The 22358-nt window shown below is 39.7% G+C and overlaps 1 protein-coding gene across 1 annotated transcript in view; it reads left to right on the top strand.

The window, feature by feature from the left end:
- Nucleotides 1–19278, top strand: part of ube2e2 (ubiquitin-conjugating enzyme E2E 2) — a 52194-nt gene extending 32916 nt beyond the window's left edge. Inside the window, exons 4-6 of the mRNA XM_083888320.1 lie at nt 5945–6077; nt 15505–15652; nt 17728–19278. Of these exons, the coding sequence (XP_083744446.1) occupies nt 5945–6077; nt 15505–15652; nt 17728–17825 (379 nt within the window). The 3' untranslated portion in view covers nt 17826–19278. The remainder of the gene's footprint in view (nt 1–5944; nt 6078–15504; nt 15653–17727) is intronic.
- Nucleotides 19279–22358: the final 3080 nt, after the last annotated feature.

Genomic DNA, 22358 nt, shown 5'->3' on the forward strand with positions numbered 1-22358 from the left:
CCAATCAGACCGATGATCAGGATGACGTATGCAGAGCGACGGAAAATATGCAGACGAACGCGCTCGTTGTGTAGCAGCGATGGCAAGTCGCTTACAATGGAAGCTACCGCCAAATCGAAACACGGCTGCTTTTCGTGGCCGCCGCTATGTTGGATATTTACAAAAGCTGCGAGGTGTAGCTTTGCTGTTTTCTGTGATTGGCTACATTTTGTGGAAATTTGGCCCAATAACACGCCTATGTTAAATATTGAGGTTTTAGACATTTTCCCTACTAACTGTTGGAGGTTAACCCAAGTTTTTAGCATTGTTAAGTCTTTTTAACTGATCCACGGCTTGATTCTTGTGTCGGACGCCTTGCTCGTGCTCCTTGACCAATCATCGGCCGGCAGTCTGGCGACGTCACGCATAGTTTCGCCTCAGCTCGCTTGGAACCTCGCCAGAGTCTGACTATTTTCATTAAACTGTTACAGGCAAGGATGCAGCTAGACGTTTTACAGTCGGTAACGGAGAGTGTTTTGTGATAAATTATAGAACTTAGCGGCTGTCTGTACCTCATCTTTCACCCCAACCTGTCTAGGCAGGTGGCTGCACATCTTTGAGTCTGGTTCTGTCAGAGATTTCTTCTTATGTTAAAAGTAGGGATGGGGCCGATCCGATCCAGTATTGGTATCGGGTTCCGATACAGACGTAATTGACGGATCGGAAATCTGTACAGTTGGATCGGAAATTACCGATCCGTCTGTGAGTGTGTGTCTGCTGAAATGTCTCCACACAAGTGATTCCCTGAATGCTCTGTTAGCTGGCTGCAAAAAGTGGAATGGGTTTCCTGAACTGAGGCGTGTCTCGATGAGACGCGGAGTAATGATGCACGACTCCGTTCAGGAAATCCATTCCATAGTTTACAGCCAGCTAGCAGGCAAGCATGATTGACCAGGAGTTCAGCTCCGCAACCTGCAGCCGAGCCGACGTAATCCCAGCCGTCACCGTTTTAAACGCCTGCTCGCTGAGGAGAACAGTACTGACAGCGGCATAAAAGCAATGAAAATCACACTCTTCCAAACCAGGGTTCACGTTAGCCGGTATATATGCCGTTTATGGCTGTTATCACGTGAATTTAGCTGGCGAAAAAAAATATCGCCGGCCAAAATGTCGGGTGAAATCAATGATTAACACGGAGACGCTATTTATTTATTTAAAACGTCTGCATCGCGTTGTGTTTGGAGATTGAACATTCACGGCTCGTCTGTTCGTGTGTGTCTGTGACTGTGTGTGTGTGTGTGTGTGTGTGTGTGTGTGTGTGTGTGTGTGTGTGTGTGTGTGTGTGTGTGTGTGTGTGTGTGTGTGTGTGTGTGTGTGTGTGTGTGTGTGTGTGTGTGTGTGTGTGTGTGTGTGTGTGTGTGTGTGTGTGTGTGTGTGTGTGTGTGTGTGTCGCCAGGGGTCTGTAAAGTCGCTGTAAATGTTGTAAAAGTCGTACATATCACATTTGGCTGTATAAACGAGTTTATTAATGTCTTATAATCAAAATGATGAAATTAAAGCAAACAGAGCATCCATATCGGAATAGTATCGGAGTATCGGCAGCTATCTAAAGTCAGATATCAGGATCGGATCAGAAGTGAAAAAGGTGAATCGGTGCATCCCTAGTTAAAAGGGAGTTTTTTCTCTCCACAGTGTGTACAGTGCCTTGAGATAATGTATGTTATGATTTGGCGCTATACAAATAAAATGAATTGAATTGTAATTATAGACCAAAAAAAATCCACGCTGGTCAACCTCTACAGATTATGGTTGTGTCAGGCGCAGGGATTAATAGCATAGAGTTAAGAGAGTGTTCTAGCAATATAACAGTCAGTCATTCTCACGCCGCCAAATTACAAGCCAAAATGGGCCGAGCCTCACGGCGTCGTGAGTAGCATCGAGTGTTGTCTGTGACGGCCGAGTGTTTACGGGCTCGTTCAAAGACGGAGGGAGGAAAAGCCTGCTGTCAAAGAAGAGCGATGGTTATGTAAATACACGGATAAAAGTGTTCACTTCAGCGCTGTGGTTCCCCGGAGACACATTTCACTCAGTTATAGGTTTCACTGCTGCTTTTCTTCTCTCGGTAACAGTCTATTAACAGTCCGACTGACTCATACCGGAGCCTTGATGTGATTGAAATGTAGTGCTGCATCTAACAGTCACTTTCATGATTGACCGAGGGTCTTTTTGTGGGGAGATTTTGCGTCATCTCCCCGTGTGAGTGCATGTGCTATTAAAAAAAATGGGTATTCGATTAGTTGGACACTCTACATGTGATCATGAATAGTTGTTGGTGGTCTGTCCAGGCTGTCCCCCACTTAGTTGTCTGGTCCATAAAATGTAAGAAAATGTTGAAAAATGTAGGGCTGTAATCAACCAATAAAACCAATCAACGATTATTAGACTAAAACATTGAAATATGCTTATAATTCTGATATGTTCATACTCAAAACGGACGGAGCAACCTGAGCTTATCGTTTTTAAATGATATGCCATGTTTGTAGTAGAGCTGTGAAAAGCAATCTGTTGCTTGCAAAGTTTGCATTCCACTTTTATACCATCACCTACTTTTGAAAAATGCTGCCACACTGATGATGTCTTTGACATGGATGTGACAGCAGGACTGACTGTAGCCTCAAATGAAAAGCTCAAAATTCACGTCTAATTAATGGCAACACTAATCTGTCTGTCGCTCATAAGCCACGGAGCGACAACAACCCACTGGGCTGGACTAAACCAAAATAGTGGAAAACAAGGGGGGTGTTCTCTGAAGACAGGCTGTTACCTGCAAAACACAGGTGCTCTAAAACACCCCTGTTAGACTTGGTACTTTCCTCCTAATGAAATTCACCATTCAAAAAATAATAATAATTTTTAAAAAAAATAGTTGACCAATCACGATTTTGGTCAAGCCAGAGTGTGTCGACCGATTAGTCGACCAGTCGACTTTGACTTTACAGCCCTAGAAAAAATGTTCATCTGTTTCCCAAAACCTTGAAATTCTGACACTAGTCGTGGGACTTCTTTGTTTGTGACGGATGTCCCAAAAATCAATATTGATAATTGAGTTTTTTAATAATCAAAGTTAAGTTCTCTGATTTTCCAGCTATTTTCCAGCTATGAGCAAGTATAGATATAATTTTGATTTTGTGGACAAAAATAACTATTTTCTTCCATTTTATGGACCAAATAACTACCATGAGTATATTTGTTTGCTGCAGTCCTACATCCAAGCTTTTTGACACATTTTTCTACATTTAGAGCATAATTTTTTGGATTAAAACATCATGTACATGGAACAAACCTCTCCCTCTGATAGTCATAGTCTCCCGGCACAGACATAACATAACAACCAACCAGATTTCCACCAATGTCAAAAATATTTCGTCTTACCTTAACAGAGTTGTAATAATGACAATAAATGATGAAGTTGCAGTTGGGAAAAATATAGACTTTGTGCCTGCGGGCACGTTTCTTCTAGCCAGTGACAGATGTTCAATTTTTAGGTCATTGGTCGGTCGGGCAGAGCTTGGACGCCGTGTGCCAGAAACACATCCACTTTCAATAAAGCCATCATGGGCCACGCTGGAGCCCTGTGTCTCTCATTTAACTTGTGTTTAATAACGCGACAGGACTTCTGCGATGTGGGAACAGCTGGATGTGACCAGCAGTCCATAAAAGTCGTGGCGTGTCACCAACTTTATTCTGTTTTGACAGGCACTTGGTGCGCGAGCTGCCAGCCACTTATCATATGTCATCATCTGTCTCTGTGCACACTTGTGACCTCCTGCCTGCCAAAACAATACAACACTAATACGGCAATAAGATGAACACAGCATAATCTTACAGTCAATGTTAATCATCAGTTACTTTATTAGTACTAGTGCTGGGCACTAGGTAAACGCATGATGCGTTTCCATGACGACTGACCGGGAAAAGACGCGTGTGACTTCATGTTTACGTGCCGCAACACTGGAATCCAAGCACTGTATACCAGTTAGCTCCGTTTGCTGCACCTACAGTGGAACTGGAGCAGTCTGTTTATTAAAGGAAAAGAGCAGCGCTACAAATAACCAGCGTACCTGTGTACTGCGTATGTGTGCCTCTGTTTTTAAAGTTTAGCATACTTTAGAGACTCATTTTAACAAATCGGGAACAAAACATGACGACATGCACGTCTTTTTCTGGTCAGTCGTCACGGAAACGGGTCATGCGTTTCCATCGTTGCCCACCACTAATATTTAGATGAACAGTGGCGTCAACACATGCAAATGTCCACTACTCTTTCAGAGTGTCTGTCACTTAGGTCTCCTTTAATTCACTAATAATGATCACTTCATCTTCAGAATAACTGGATTAGATAAAATGTTGCCTATTATGTTGGAAATGTAAAGAGCACAGTTCAGTGTGCGTGCGTGCCAGCGTGTGTGTGTACGAGGCGCAGACACACACTCAGTGACCCTGTGGCGCTGGGAACCGACCAGGAACACGGACACTCACTTTTAATGAGAACATGGCTTCTGCGGAGGACATGGGAGAAAGACAGGATTTTAGTCACTGAAGAAATAAAATGGCTCATTTTATGAAATGTATCGCTTGTTAAAGTGGAATTTATCTTGGCGTGAGACTGAAAACCTAAGTTTGTGTTGCGTTGCAAACCACGCACCAAAGTCCATTGAGAAAATCATCAATTTTACATCACAGCAAAGTGGAGTTAATCCACTGCTGCCTCCATCAGTACGTTTAAATGTCATTATGTGGCTTCTCTGTTTAAAAACCTTCATTCTAATTTACTTAAAGGGACACTGTGTAGTATTTATGGGTTTATATAACCCAAAATCCACTTTTTTATACATATTATGTGCTCCTGCATTGTCTAGTCGCTGTATAATATACTTTGTTTCATTTTCGTATTGTTTCAAAAAGTCATGTAAAATAACATGGTCGCGGGCCGCTACTGCATTGCCACGATGCCATGTTTCTACTGGAGCCTGTATAGACACGCAAGAGAACAAATCAAGCGTCGCTTTACTTGAATAATTTTGGTTTGTGGAGAAAACCTTTCAAAATGTTCAAGTTTTAGAAAAAATGATCAACGTTTTTGCGACATTTCTGACAATTTAGGGACCAAACATGAAGTAACTGGGGTTATTTTGAAGTGACAGTGTTCACCATACAAATGCATGCATTATTTTTGGTATAAATGTGGACAGAGAACAGCAGAAACAAATGAAAAAACTTTGAATTAATGCATTTCTTATTGTGCACACATTGTACTACTGTGCAGAAATCTGTGTACGGATTCCGAGTGTTGAGCCGTGATATCACGTCGTTGACAGAGAGAGAGAGAAGTCTGTGTGGCTGCGCTGTCCACATCCGTGTTGGAACACAATCCCTGGTATAATTACACCAAATCACAGGGATTGTTCTTTGTCTCCGGCTTTGTGATCTGGTCATTGTCCTCGTCTCTTCTTGGCTCCGGGCCAAAATCAAGGTCTTACAAACACAGCGGTTGCAAAGGAGGGGGAGGGAGGGGGTAATCGTTAATATGGAAATGGCATTAATTACTGGACCTAAACAGCAGATGTGACCTTCAGCCTCCACTCGGCATAAATACTCATCTCATGAAAATAAAAACACAACACTAAGTCCAATATGAAGCCATTTTTTTACTAAATTGTTTCTTGTTAAGCCTCTGGTTTTTGGTTTTTATTCAGTTTTCATTTCACTGGTTTCTACTTTAAACCAGTGATTCTCACAGAATGGGTCGAGACCCAAAGATGGATCAAGGGAGATTTTTTTTAGGGTCCAGATTTATGTGTATGTTTCTGGTCCGATTCCTACGACCTGACCATAAAGCCACGGTTTACCAAAATGAATACAACACAGAAAACACACTGATGTTATTTCTTCTCTGTTGGTTCAGTGCTGGCCCCAAAGGAGACAACATCTATGAGTGGAGGTCGACCATCCTGGGACCACCGGGCTCTGTGTACGAGGGAGGCGTCTTCTTCCTGGACATCGCCTTCACGCCAGATTATCCCTTCAAACCCCCCAAGGTCAGCAGCAGCAGAGAGTATATGTGACTGATTACAAATCTGATGCCGTGTTATTTAGATACAGGGACACCTGTCCTTTGTAAGTGGTTATTTATGGGTTTTAAAGACATCTGGCTCCTTCTCCTCTGACCTCTGGCATCAACAAGGTCAAGTTCATTCTCTGTAAACTACAGAGGTGCATCCTTGATTTTCAATTTTTTTGGAGGAATTTTAATTTTCACTGATTTATCATGCTACACCAAACAAGCCGCGTCTCATCAGCAAAAAAAGTATCTCGGAATGACTTGAAATTATACATCATAATAGTTGACATCGCCCTGAACAAGGATCCTTTGAAAATATTTGCAAACCTCTTGAGGAATAATTTAAATACATTTTTGAAATTCAGGAAATTATCCATTTGCCCTGATGCACTTTGACAGTGAGCTGACTTTCTTCAAGAAAACAAAAAGTATCTTGGAATGACTTGAAATTTACCATCATAATAGTCGGCATCGCCATGAACAAGGATGCGTTGAAAATATTTGCAAAACTCTTAATGAATAGCTTTAATAAATTTTTGAAGTTCAGGAAATGATCCATTTACTCTGATGCACTTTGACAGTGAGCTGACTTTCTTCAAAAAAACATTAGACACATTTGCATTGTGCTTAATGAGGTAATTTGTAACAACCTTACAATGATACAACCACACATTTTCTGTACTTGTTTAACTCCGTGCAGCTGCGTTTGTCCTTGTCGATGTCTTTACCAGGAGCTACGTTCATTCTCAGGTCACATTTCTCATCACCCGATGAATTATGAGGCCAATATTTTTTCTCTTTAACTCTTTTTTTCACCAGAAAGTAATATGTGGCCCTTGGGCTTTTCTTTTCCTTACACTGAAAATAAACGCGTAGCTTCAGCCAAACACATGATTGTGATGAGATGAAGCTGAAAAGAACGAACCTGCAGGTCAGGAATAACCAAAGAGACTAAACTGTGCTGCAGAGATGAATGGATTTATTTATTTTATGACAGAAAGTGTTGATGATGCATTATATCACAACCTTGACTTCATTCAATGTGAGTCTTTCAAACCAGGGGTTTGCAAAGGTTGGTTCGGGGTCCCACATAGGTTACAGGAGATTGTTTTTTGGTCCCCAAACACATTTTGCTCAAATTTCCCAACCTTTTATTTAAGATTTACATCTCTGTGTTTTAACTAATGAGTTGACATCTGTTTTTTTCAAATGATGTTTTACTGATTTACAAAAAAATGCACAAATTTGCGTTCGACACTGTTTTAAAATACTTTTATGTTACATTTACAACTTAGTGGGTTTTGTGTTGGAGCTGTCGCTGTGATTGTGATACGTTATCATAATAAAACTGATCATTTTTATATCTTAACTGAAAGATTTGACATATTTCAGTCGATGAACAAGCAAAACATTGTCTCACCTAAAGAACGCCATTTTTGGCCATTTTTCCCGCACATTATTATATTATGATCATTTTTTATCATTTACTTGATCAATTGGAAACTATTTTGATAGTTAAGACAAATTTGTATTAAAAAAATTGTTAACGCACGATCCGTTTCCATGCCGACTGACCGGAAAAAGATGTTTACCAGTTAGCTCAGTTAGCGGCATTACAGTACTGTGTACTGCGTATGTGTGCCTCTGTTTTTAAACTTTAGCGTAACTTTAGAGACTCATTTTAACAATCGGGAGTCACGTAAACATGAAGTCACGCGTTTTCCGCTCAGTCGTTGTGGAAACGCCGTTAAAGTGTTAAAAAAAACAATTGTGGTTCAGTTATCATGATAGAACTAGTGCTGTCAAACGTTAACACGTCAATGTTAACGCACGTCGCCATGACAACTTTTTTTTTGTTTTCTAACAAATTGAATTATTTCAAATATTAAAACAAGTTTTTTATCTTCTCAAATGTATTATATAATCAGGGGTTATTGATTTGCTCCACACGACAAAGAAATCATTCAAATAGAATATTTTTGTTAAACCTCGACGACATAATTGACCGAATCAATGATCAAAATACCACTAAGTTTGACAACTGTTGGACGGATACCAACGCTAATTATTGTGCCTTATTGTGAATTTGTACGCATGTTGATGTACAAACTGAGAATCTTTTCAGACAGTTGCTGCCCTTTTTTCCCCACTCGTCTTCTATGCTACGTTACCGTGTTGTGAAGCGGGTCGTTTAATGTCTGCAGACGTTGAGAGTGAGGATGTCATTATTGAGCACACAAGCATGTCAGGCACGCCAGTCTCCTTTTTTAAGTTTGCACTGCACCCAATTACCCTTTCACTTGGCCTTCATTTCTCTCTCTCTCTCTCTCTCTCTCTCTCTCTCTCTCTCTCTCTCTCTCTCTCTCTCTCTCTCTCTCTGTGTTATGCCACCCCTCCCGGCTCTGGATTTCCCTCCTCTCCTCCTCTCCTCTCCCCCCTTCTCTTTGTGCTGTGTAACCACCAGCTCTGTGTTTGACAGCAGACTCAAACAAATCCACAGGCCCTGGCCCGGGCTCTCTGTAGCCAGAGGGCCTCGAGTGTTTCCGCCCCTCTTCAATACCTCCTGCCCGTCTGACACACTGTGATCTGCAGCCAAGCCAAGCACACACACACACCCACACACACACACACACACACATTCTTTATACTTGCTGCATACTGAGGACCAGCATTTCCACTTTATAAATCAAGACAATTACAAATATCTACTTCATGAATTACATCTATAAAGAACTACTGGGTGCAGTACCATAAAATGTCTGCAGGTGGAGCCCCAGAGCAAAACGTGTGTGAAACACAAAATTTGAAAAGTACGTACGCAAAGAAATTCTCAGATTAAAAAACCATGCGTACGTCCTGCGCACCTCCTCTTTATACATCCCATCAAACGTGAAACTGAGCGGAGGTGAATGAGTAACACACCACGCCCTCGTTCCACCCACACATTAATATACAAATGACTCTAAAACGCACTCTCTGACGCCTCCTTCCTGAAGAACAATGACAAATGCGGCAGCAAAGAAGGAGAGAAATAAAAGAAAAAGATGGAAAGTGTGCGATCAACGCATCAATTTATGATGTATACATTTGAAAAAAATATATTAATATTTTTTGTTTGTTTGTTTATTTGGAATTAGAGATAAACGCAAAGGAACTAAATGTGAGGGTCACCGCGGCTGGTCTCATATTAATGTTTAAAAAAAACTGGCCGTGTATTGATAGTTGATCATGTAGGTGTTGTTTTTCTGATGTAACATGTTAGTTGAGACATGACTTATCCATGTGAGCTGAATTTACAGATCATTTCAACAATCTATAAATATGTCAGTTCCACGCGTCATCATCCAGTTACGCACACACGCATTACGCACAGAATAAGCAGATAGAGCTCATTGACTTATTGTATAATGATTCATTACTGTCACTGATTGTGTTTTGGACGCTGGGGAGGGAGGGAGAGGGGGGAAGAAGATGGCAGTGTGCCGATGTCTCAGGTGTGTCGGAGTCTCCAGCGGCTGACGAGCGTGCACCTGCATCAGCTGTCTCTTCTGATGAAAGACGCAGCGGTGGTGGAGTAACTTTTTGGCAGTTATTTTGTTATCGTATGGATTAAAATGGGATAAGGAAATGTTCTACTCAACATTCAAGTCCCTTTTTCTTACAAAAACTTAGTTTGTAAAGAAAAGATTCATTTGTGTTAAATAAATTTCAGTAAGTAAGTAAGACTTAAAGAAAAGTGTGACTCACTCATACGCGTGCGGGATCAGTTTCGTCTTCAGTGTCCTCTCTGATCTTATCCACACATGTTCAAAGGTACGTGGTGTATCATTGTTGTTTGTCACAGAATAATTCATGTTTGTCACTATAGACACATTAATAATATTATTTTGAAACACTCTGATAAGTTTCAGAGCTTAATATTGTCTCCACCTGACAAGAGTTTGCAGAGCGCTCCGCAAACTCTCACGGCAGCTCGAGAGTTTGCGCTGCAGTCCGCAAGATTCCACGGCAAGATCATTTTTATAAATGCCATCGTGTGCGTGAAAGCCAACGTACGTCTTTTTGTGCGTACGCACGGTTTATACATGAGGCCCCAGGGCTGTAAAACGGGTTTTTGTACCAAATTGAGGACCTCTGTTAACAACAGAGTACAGCATGTTTACAGCCTAAGGAAGTGATTTCAATGAAAACAAAGTGAGGGTGGTTAAAAACCCTCACTGGTCCTCAGTATGCCGCAAGTACAAGAACACACACACAGTTTCCTCAGAGAAAGCACTTGTGAATTTCGGACCCAGAAACAAAAGCTCCCTCACTTGCTTTGACACATTCACCAGGTGGATGATTTCTCTGGGTGAAGGAGCCCACTTATTTATAACTTCCTGCCCATTATTGGGGTGTGTGTGTGTGGGGGGGGGGGGGGTAATGCTGAGGCTCATTAGAGATTTCCTCTGCAGGATCAGGGTCAGCGGGGCCAGATGTTGATGATTGGAGCAGCAGGGTAAACACAGGCGGAGGTCAAGTGTCAGGACCAAACAGATGTCAAGCTCAAATCCAGGCCAGGGCAGGACCACATAAACACCCCCAGTGTTCGCATGTCCATGACTCGTTGGGGTGTTTTTACAGCCTTCAGAGGCTGGGTGGTCAGACAAATACTGATGTGTTTAAATCACTAAATAGTGCTGATTTGGGCTGCAACGAGTATTCATTTAAATTAGGGCTGTAAAGTCAAAGTCGACTGGTCGACTAATTGGTCAACACGTTGTGGCTCGACCAAAATTGTGATTGGTCTACTCATTTTTTTATTTCATATTATATATTGTTTTATGGTGAATTTCATTAGAAGAAAAGTACCAATTCTAATAGGGGTGTTTTAGAGCACCGTGTTTCACATGTAAAAGCGTGTCTTCAGAGAACACCCCCCTTGTTTTCCACTATTTTGGTTTAGTCCAGCCCAGTGGGTTGTTCCGTGGTCCATGAGCGACAGACAGATTAGCGCTGCCAGTAATTAGACGTGAATTTTGAGGCTACAGTCAGTCCTCCACCATTTTTCAAAAGTAGATGACCACACTAGAAAAAAAAAGTCAAACGCAAACTTTGCTTTGCTGAAACAGTTTGCTTTTCACAGCTCAACTACAAACATGACATATCATTTAAGGTTGCTCCTTCTGTTTTGAGTATGAACATATTGGCATATTTCAGTGTTTTAGTCTAATAGTTGTTGATTGGTTTTATAACTGCAGACGCACCTGCCCGCAACAGCGTCCCGCGGTCTGTTTGTGTCTCAGCTGCGCTCCTATGTTCAGTCTCGCTCTGCACGAGGACATGCACAGAGCCAAATAATCTAAATATTACTCAACAGTTATGCTGATATTACTACTTATTTTCGGATATCACGGGCTATGGTATTGCGCAGCTGCACGTAATGCTGTCAGAGCCTCAGACTCTGTTGAACTCCAGCCGCGGCTCGGGTCTTTTCAAAATAAGAGCCTCTTTTAATTTGAAAAGAGCCGCACCTATAAAGCACCCCGATTAGTCGATTTTTAGTCGACCAAGAGTTTCTTTGGTTGATTACAGCCCTAATTTAAATCCTATCTCGCGCGGAATGTTCAGCGCAGGGATCTTCAAATTATGTTATACTACACGTCCCTCTCATTATTCCCAACGTCCATAATCTGGTCCTGCTTGAAAATCGACTTGAATTTGTGAAGTCTGAATATCTGAATCGTATATTTAAAAAAAAAAAAAAGAATTAAATGCTGCTTGAAATCCATCAAATAATAACATCAAGTAAAAAAAAACCAGGCGTTTTAATTCACCGTGTAATAAAAGAACCACGTATTTGGGTCAAATGGTGTTAAACGTCCCTCTATGGAGCAATCAAGCACACCCTTTGTCCTCACAGTGACGCTGACACATCACTGTTAATGTGAATAAAGGAGACTCTCGTCTATTATCACTCCCTCTTCTAACAAGTCTTACCTTTTAAAGGTTTACAGCTCATCCCGAGACACACTTTATCCTGTCCATTGTCTTTTTCTTTTCTTTTTTTAACCTCATCCATTGTTAACGTGCTCTTTCTTATCTGTGCGGTCGTTTATAAAAACCCTGTCTCCTTTTGTTTTCTCCTTTTTTTGTGTTCGTACAAATGGAATCGACTCCTGCGCTGATTCTCACCGTTAAACTCAATGGTGTCAGTTATTATGGGAGCTGTGCTGTGAATATTATGTTAATCCAGTCATCAAATGACCAAACAAAAGAGGAAGCCGCTGTGGTCGATGTGGCAATAGATGACCTGGAAATACGTTTATTGACGATGACCGAATGAAATGGTCGAGCAACATGAGATTAGAATTATTTTCCCCAAATAAGATATGCATGATTTCAAAGTAAAAGTGTTTGTTTTGGTATGGAATGATGTATATGTTACAAAAACAACACATATGATGCAAAATAAATCTGTTCATATCAAAACCACACAGAAATAAATCTAAAATTAAGTCAATAATAATGTTCTATAACTGTCATAAAATTCCAAACAAGTTTATGTAATTTAATGTTCAATGTAATACAACTCCCAAATAAAATAATCCCAAAATCTACTGAGAATCTACTTATAATTCGAAATTCTACTCAAAATCTATGTATAATTCTAAAATCTTCTGATATTCCCAAAATCTATTTAGAAATCCAAAATCCATTTATTGTCTATTTAAAAAAAATATTTTTATAATCCCAAATTCTATTTATAATTCCAAATCCACTTATAATTCCAAAATCTACTTTGAATCCCAAAATCTAATTATAATCCCAAAATCTATTTAGAATCCCAAATCTTACTTATAATCCCAAAATCTACTGATAATTACAAATCCACTTATACTTCCAAATTCTATTTATAATCCCAAAATCTATTTATAATGAAAAAATCTATTTATAATCCCAAATTCTACTGATGGTTACAAATCCACTTAAACTTTCACAATTTACTCAGAATCCCAAAATCTACTTAAAGTTCCAAAATCTACTAATAGTACCAAAATAATAACCAGCCCCATTAGTAACAGTTCAATTTTTTGGCACCCTTCCCGTGGGCTACCGCAGTAAAATGTAAAATACGGTACGGTCAGCTGATTGGACGACAGAAAATCGCCGCAGTCTATTCTCGAAACAAAGTCTCATTGAGACGAACGGCCTTTGTTCGTTGTCGTCGCCGAATAAGAAACGTAAGCCTGAACCAGGTCTTTACAGTTCCACACCTCACCGTACTTTAACTGAACCGTACCATGATGGAAACGCAGCATATGCTCGACACACTGTGAACCCCCTCTGGAAAAATGGAACTTTCCCTTTAATCTGTGGGTGACTTATTGCTGCAGCTCTGATTTTCCGGGCTCAGTTTAATCAGCAGCCATTTTGATTCTCTTTTTTTAATAGATGGGAATCATTTTTTCACTTTATTTTGACATTTTTAGATCACACATTCATCTCAGCGCCCCCAGCAGGTGTTTGGGCCACAGAGTGAGAATGGGAAAAAAAACTAATCCTTATAATTATGAATTACTGCACCATGAAATACAGATAAAATATTTGCATAATGTTGCTTTAATTGACAAAACTAATCGGCGTCTTCTGTCTGGAGCTGTTTTTGTCTCCGTTTCATCAGAAAAGTTAAATACCTGTCCCATCGCTGTCTGCGTTTATGTACATTTATAATATTCATTTGAATATTTAATATTAATATTAATATAATAATAATTTGAATATGCTGAACTCCAGCAGATGCAGCAATTGTTGCCCTCCCATCTTAGGCTTTGTTAGCATGATCAGTCCTTGAATTTGGGGGAATTGTCCCTGCAAAAGTCCTTGAATTTGATGTCAACCAAGACCCCTGGGACCATGCATTAATCTTTCCATGTTTGTTAGATTTGTCGCATTTCTACCAACATGCTAGCATCTTGCGTTTCAAATTCAAAAATCACCGAAGTCGCTGGTGCCACGCATTAACGGCGGTTAACGGCGTCAGCATTAATACACATTAAGGCATGATGCATTTCCATGACAACTGACTAGAAAAGACGCGTGTGACGTAATGTTTACTTGCCGCGGCACCGGAGTCCAGGCACCGTTTACCAGAGCTCCATTGGCTGCGTTAGCTCCTTTAGCGTTTAGTCCTTTGTTTTAAAAACCACAAACCAAGCCAGAAACTTACTAAAACTTACCTAAACTTCAACAGTCACATTAAGACAGTGACAAAGTCAGCCAACTACCACATGAAGAATATATCAAGGATTAAAGGACTTATGTCTCAGCAGGATTTGGAAAAACTTCCATCTATCCATGTCCGTCCATGCATTGATCTTCAGCAGGCTGGACTACTGTAACAGTGTAAACCACAGGTCTCCCCAAAAAGTCCATCAGACAGCTGCAGTTAATTCAGAATGCTGCTGCTAGAGTCCTCACTAAGACCAAAAAAGTAGATCATATCAGTCCAGTTCTGAAGTCTTTACACTGGCTTCCTGTGTATCAAAGAATTGACTTCAAAATACTATTGTTGGTCTACAAAGCGCTGAATGGTTTAGGCCAAAATGCATCTCTGATCTTCTGCTTAGCTACGAACCATCCAGATCTCTCAGATCATCTGGGACAGGTCTGCTCTGTGTCCACAGAGTCAGAACTAAACATGGAGAAGCAGCGTTCAGTTTCTATGCACCACATATCTGGAACAAACTCCCAGAAAACTGTAGATCTGCTGAAACTCTCACCTCTTTTAAATCAAGAGTGAAGACTTTTCTGTTTGCTGCTGCATTTCAGTAATTTCCCAATAATGCACTTTAACCTCTATTCCTTTGATACTCTTGATTTTATCTTTTTCTTTTATTTTTATCTATTTTATTTTTTAATCTTCTACTTAATGTTTTCCATATACATTTTACCTGCTTGTTTTTATTTTATATTTGATTTTATAAATGTCTCTTTTCTATGCTTTTTAATGTTTTATGTAAAGCACTTTGAAGTCGAACTGGAGCGGTCTGTTTATTAACAGAAAAGAGCAGCGCTACAAATAACCAGCGTACCTGTGTACTGCGTATGTGTCCCTATGTTTTTAAAGTTTAGTGTTACCTTAGAGACTCATTTTAACAATCGGGAGTCACGTAAACATGACGTCACACACGTCTTTTTCCGGTCATTCGTCATGGAAATGCGGCATGCGTTAATGGCCACTAGAAAAAACCATACCAAGCTGTGTCGCGTCAAGCCTTGCTGGAACTATATTGGAACTATATTGTGGAAAAGCGCTATATATCCTCTTGTCACATCTCTTAGAAGTCCATACTTTCTAGAGTTGGGGGCGAATTACTGATATTGAATATTTAAGATATTGTTCATTTCCCGTGTCATCGCAGGTGACGTTCCGTACGAGGATCTATCACTGCAACATCAACAGTCAGGGCGTGATCTGTCTCGACATCCTGAAGGACAACTGGAGCCCCGCCCTTACCATCTCCAAGGTCCTACTGTCCATCTGCTCCCTGCTCACAGACTGTAACCCAGGTGAGATCTGTGTTTGTTCTGTAGCAAGTATTTATTCATGTATTCATTTAAAAGATATTTGCTCGCGCGTATGATTTTACGAGCAAGCGCGGTGGTTCTCAAGGCCGTCAAAATTAAGGTTTCCACTTTTTGAAAAGATGAATTCAATTAAATTAAACCACGACCAAGGCTGTTTAACGTTGACAGTCAAGGGCTCAAAGTTATAAATAATCAAACCACAATTCCTCCGCCGAGAAGAGCAGGTGACCTACAGCGAGTGTGGAAGGAGAAACTAATATCAACTTCTGCCGGCCGACAAGTTTTTATTTTCGTTGAAAGCAAAAGGTCAATCTTCACAGGAGCGATCCTAGCTGGAGAAAAGACCCAGAGCATCGTGAGCCCTCCACATTTATACCTGAGCAACTCCCCTTAGCATTCCTCCAATGGACAAAGAGTTTCCCTTTCCAGGCTGTGTTTTCACACCTCATTGTCTACTGTAGATATCGGGGAGCCGACTCCCTGCAGATGTTGTAGGAAGGTGTCAGTTCAGGCTAGACACAATACAAATATACAATACACAATACACAAAAGGACCTGGTATTCGGGGTGGGGCAGGTATACCCTATACATGGGCAGTTGTAGACAGAGAAATTGAATTTACCATTACAATTGTCATTTTAATCTCGTCAAACTGTGGCAAGCAACACAACGTTGACAAACAAGGCAGAAATACGCCACCATCTACTGTGAGCGACTGTGTCCCTGTGAGCTAAAAACACTGATTTTCTCTATGGACTTTGGTGTGGAAAGCAAATATTTTTTTCAAACTTCAGTTTCCAGTTGAAAAAAGAGAGTTTTAAGGTGAGATAAAGAGATAAACTTAATTCCCAAGATAGAGCTTTAACAAAAGGCTCTCCTAAAAGGAAAAATCAACACCCGTTAAAGTGGTTCAAATTTAATTTATGTTGTGTTTTCAGTGAGAGCGAGTTTCTAAAGCTGCTTTCTCGACATAGATGGAGCTTTAGAAAACAATACAAACTATCACTATCACACACTGTTAAAGCACTGTCCTCCATCATCAGTACAGTTAGTTCAGTCCAGGAAGAAGCAACCTCGTCGGGTCAGTGATCCGCCTTTTAAAACTGCATAACAGCCATTTTGTCGCCGAGCGACTTATTTTATGTTCAATATAATGTACATGAGCATAATGGAGGTCGGCCAAGTCCAGAGTGTTAACCTGCAGTCATTTTCCACGCTGCTTCACCTCCGTCTCTTCCTGGATTCCTTTGTCTCTGATGTGATAAACTGCTCATTGATTCTTCTGAATTTGTCAGCGTGTAATCCAGTCTGCTGAAGGTCACGGTAATAAAAGCCAAAGTTACATCTGCCCCCGAGGGCAAATACGCTTCAGACGCAGCGGAATCTGCTCCACGGCTTTTTACGGTGACCAGAAAAACGGGCGAGGAACCGATAATCGGTTGGAATTTGATTCTTACGTCCGTACAAAAACTGCTTTAATATGAATTCAGAAATGTTAATTATGCAGGTAAATAATATAATATAAGAAGACAGGAAGTAAAATACACTCTTTTACACTCTTAACAATTATCGTTTTTTCGGAATCATTAGAAATAAAAGTCAAAATTCTGACTTTTTGACTTTTTTCTGACAATTCTTACTGTGAAAAGTCAAAATTCTGACTTTTTGACTTTTTTCTGACAATTCTTACTGTGAAAAGTCAAAATTCTGACTTTTTTCTGATAATTCTGACTTTAATAAATCAAAAGACCGTAACCATGGCCTCGACTTGACAGGAAGTCAAGACAAAAACACTTAGGCTGAGAGATTGGAAAACTTGTTTGAATTCCTTAAAAAACACCCATCGATTGTCAAAATAGTTTGACGATGAATTTAGTCATCAAGTAATTGTTTATTGTTGGACATTCAGCTTACATACTGTACATTTAAAAACCTCAAAAGAACAAATCTAAAGGTCTCTGTTGTTGTATTTATTCCTGTTTGTTTTCGTGACTGAAAATGAAATGGTTTTGGTTTGAAAACGTCGTCACGTCGTCTTCCTCTCTCTCTCTCTCCAGCCGACCCTCTGGTGGGAAGCATCGCCACACAGTACCTGACCAACAGAACAGAGCATGACAGAATAGCCAAACAATGGACGAAGAGATACGCCACATAGAATCGCTGCTCTTACCCCCGCCCCCCCTTTCCCTCGCCCTTCGCTGTACCTCTCTCTACCTCTCTCTCACCCCTTCAGTCTGTGGACGCACACTCACTCAGTGCAGAAGTGTCTCCTCCTCCTCTTCCTGCTCCTCCTCTCAGACATGTTCTCGACCTTTTCTGTGTAAAACAAAAAAAGAAAGAAAGAAAATCAAATGACAACAAAAAAACAAAAGTCCTCTTGTTCCTTGTTGACTTGAAAGCTTCTTTTTTATACGAAGAATAGATTTGGGGGATTTTTATTTTACAATATCTGAATGTTGGAAGTAAAAAAAAAAATCAACATAATATTCTAATTATCACGTGTACGGAAGAGGACGAGGGTCGCTTTTGAACAGTTGTTCTGGAAATGAGATTTAAAAATCACAAAAAGTCAGAATTCTGATATAAAAGTTTGGATTTTTAAGTTGTTTTTTTTTCGTAGAAATGTTCTCAAAATTCTAAAAAAAAAAAAAAAACAGGTCTTAGAATTCCTGCTCTAATCTCAGAATTCAGAGATTTTCTATTTCAAATGCAAATGTTCTTGAAATTCTGAAAAGTACATTTTAAATTATCAGAATTTTTTCTTTTTTCTTGACTTTCTTGACTGACTTTCTTGAATTCTGACTCTATTCCCAGAATTCGTCAAAAACTTTGAGATTTAAGTCTGATTTTGTCAGAATTTCTAACTTAAATCCCAGAATTTAGAGATTTATGTTCTTAAATTTTTCAAAATTCTGAAAAATAAATTTGAATTTATCAGAATTGTGACTTTTCTCTTAAAATCCAGATTAATACCAGAATTTGGAGGACATTTGGAGGACATCAATTCTAGTACTTTAGTTTAAAGTATTAAATTCGGACTTTTTTCTCTAATCTCAGAATTGTGATAAATTGGTCTGTAATCTGAGATTAGAGTCAGAATTCTTACTCTAATCAGAATTCCGAGAACCATTTTTTTTTCAGATTAAGTCAGAATTCTGATTTTTAAACATAGTTTTTGGGGATTTTTTTAAACCCTGTCCCATCACACGCGGCCCTTCTCCTTCATCTTCTTCTTGCGTGCGTACGCGTTGTAAATCCAATATTCTGGTTGTTTTCTTCGAGGCACGTGGAACAAACATGCAGAATATACACTAAATGCTTTTTTTGATTCCTCTGTGTTTGTCATTGATGATGTTTGTGGTTGATGATCTGTATGGAACAGGAAGCTTGTTTTTGTTTTCATGCTTTTTCAAACCTTCCTCTGATTTTGTTTGTACTGTATGTATTTTTTCAAAGGCTTTCGAGGCAGACCGCAGATGTATAGGGTCTGCCTGTGAAAGAGGCAGGACTTGTTTATTTACTGGCTATAGCGCCACCTCTGTCAATGCAGAGTGGTTTGTTGTGCACTTGTATTACTGAAGCACCCAATAAAACAGACTGTGGTTGGCTTGTGAGTTCAAAAAAAGGCTTGTGTGTTGTTTTTTTGAATGTTTCCTGGATTATTTACGTCTTTACGTGATTGCCGTCTCAAAATGTTTTTAAGAATTGGATTTTACTGTTAAAAGGAAATCATGATACTGAGCAGCAGCTCACAGGCTGTAAATATGAGCTACAGAAACAGGAAGCAGAACAAACCAAGACTTTTTTGACTTCTAGTTTTCACTTGCAAAATCAAAATTTTTACTTTAACAGAATTGTTAGGAGAAAAAGTCAAGAAACTTTAATCTCACAATTGTGACAGAATCTGAAAAAATGTTACACTGAAAACACGGGACATGTATTCATTCATACGTGAAGTAATGCTGTCATTTTAAGAAGATATTTTGCTGATTTTGCATTCTTTTCTGCCTTTTTTGTTTTGGAAACTTAACGTTTGTAAATCCACGGAACATTTTTAGCTCACGGAGACTCAGGAGCTGCTGGTCCACCGCTGCCTCGTGTGGTAAGTTTGTGTAGATATGACGGAGATTTACTGATGAGATTAAATACAAAATTGTTTTGAAAAAAAAAAGATCGGTCAAATGTCTTGGTCATTCTCCTGCAAAAATTCTAGTTTATAGCTAGTTTATATAACACCTTTAACCCTTGAAAATAACTCTGTTCTTAACCATATTACACTTTCAAGTCCACACTAAAAATCTAGATATTTTCCGGCAATGGCCCAGAGGAATTGGACTTTCTGGAACTTTTCTTGTAAGCTCCCTGATCAGTTGTCCGAATGTTCTACCACGTTCATTGTATGTGAAAAGAGGAGAACACTTTCCAGAACTGATACAGTCCTGGAAACTGCTCTCAGACCGGCGCTGAAATCCAAATATGTTTCCCGAAATAGTCCAGACGCTCTGTGCTTTATGTGTGAAGACAAATATCTGCATAGGTTGCTCAAGACTTTTCAGGTCCTTCTCTCATCAGCACTCTAATCATTGTAGATGTCTCCAGAACTGGTCTCAGATCTCTGGATCTTGGACCTTCCCCTGTTTTGGTCAAACCATCTGAACCATAACACCTGGGTTCTGTACCAAAGATAAAGACGTCTGGATATGGAATATTTTCCATGATGAAACACCTGTGCTTGAGAAAGTTCTTTAAATCTCTAAGACAGGGATCTCAAACTGGATCACATGCGGCCCCCCAATTGATTACATGCGGCCCCTCACTTAATATCATGTTATAATGAAAACATGGCCCACGACCTCACCGTCTTTTAAACACAGTGTGGAGCTGAGGCACAGCTGCCAGCGAGGTGATAGAATATAATATATGTTTGCTAGCAATGTTTTTGTATCAGTAATAATAAGACATTTGGTCATAATTATCCCATTAATTAAATATATGGTACACAACATTCAGTTACATATAAATACACTTGTTAGGGCCCGAGCCACGAATGACAGTGGCTGAAGCGGCTGCTGGTACAAGTTTTAATTACAGTGGTCCACACTTTTATTTATGTAATTTAAAATAAATGTCTGTTTTTGATATTAATACATTAATTTTCCATCATAAATAGTATTATTATGTAATATCAAGATGCAATATTGTGAATAGTTGTTTTTTTTCCCACCTTTTATTCTCTAGGCCGGCCCCCTCTTGACCACAATAGATGAGCATTGGCCCCCAGGTCATTTGAGTTTGAGACCCCTGCTCTAAGACATAAGAAGCTGGGTGAGATGTTCATATTTAAATGTGGTGGTGGTGATGTTTGTACTGAGCACTTGTTGCTGTGAAAACATTGGCACAGCGGCGTTCACAGTCTTATGAGATTACCCTATTAAACCTTTACAACTCATGTGTCCAGCAGCAGCAGCAGGTCACAGCACGTAATGCTCTTCATGCGCCATTTAACTGCCGCGAAGCGTCATTCCCACTTTACAGGTCTCTAAATGTGTCATCTATTAGATGGCGTCCAGATTGGACGGTTTTTTTTTTAAATGATTTCTTTCCCCCGTGGGTTAGGTTTAGGGTTAGGACGCGCAGAGCGAGCATTGCCCTTTAATACCAACACAGAAGATGTGAGCTTCTCAAGCTGCTACAATCAACATGTATATTTAGCCGTGTGGTGACATTACAATAACACCGTGTTAGTCATGAGTAATTCTCGTGTCTAACCACAGGTATGTGGTCACTTTGTGTGGGTTTTCAGTTTCAACTGACAGCCATGGATGCAGCAACTTAGTCATCGCTGAAGCAGCTGAATGAGAATAAAGTGATATTTCAGGTTGTTTTGTCTCTGCTGTGGTGACTCATCATCATCATCATCATCGCCGTCGAGGCTTGAAGGCACAGGCCGTAAAACCTCTGTCACTCTTCTGCACCAAACTCCACTGGGAAAATCAGCCATTTTTCACCAAGGCACAGAGGAGTGGATGTTGCCTCCACTGTTGCCTCGATCAGTGAGTTCAAATAAGATTTATCTTCGACTTTGGAGTTTGAAATCCTGTTGTTTGGATTTATTAAGTGACATTAATGTATATAACGGCTCACGGCCACACGAGTAAAAACGCAAATTTTTTCTATGGAGTTTGGTGCAGGAGAGGAAGTTATTAACATAATATAATATTATATTTCAATTTAAGTGTCCTTTGTTAGGTAGCTAAGTCAAGAAACTTAAACAAAAATAATCATCTGTATTTTGAGATTAAAGTCAGAATTTTTACTAACAATTTGACTTTTTTTTTCAATTCCAGCTTTCACTTCTAAAGTAAAAAAAAAGATATATATATATATATATATATGACAATTCTCACTTCAACTCTGTTTTCTCAAAATTCTGACCAAAAAAATCAGAATTGTGAGATTAATTTTGACTTTTTTCTTGCAATACTGGATTTTTTTCCCCCCTAAAAACAAACTTTAAAAAATCACAATTGTGTACAATACAGTGTCGATTGTGTGTCGGTCTCCCATATTAATCCACTGAAAATAAACCTAAAAAATGGCCGATCAATTTAAGATATCGGCCTTCCTGTTGCGTTTGGATCATGGTCATAATGTCATTTTTTCTTCACACTGACCTTCTCCACACATG

Source organism: Microchirus variegatus (genome assembly GCF_963457635.1).
Source record: "Microchirus variegatus genome assembly, chromosome: 1".
In the NCBI taxonomy this organism is placed as follows: domain Eukaryota; kingdom Metazoa; phylum Chordata; class Actinopteri; order Pleuronectiformes; family Soleidae; genus Microchirus; species Microchirus variegatus.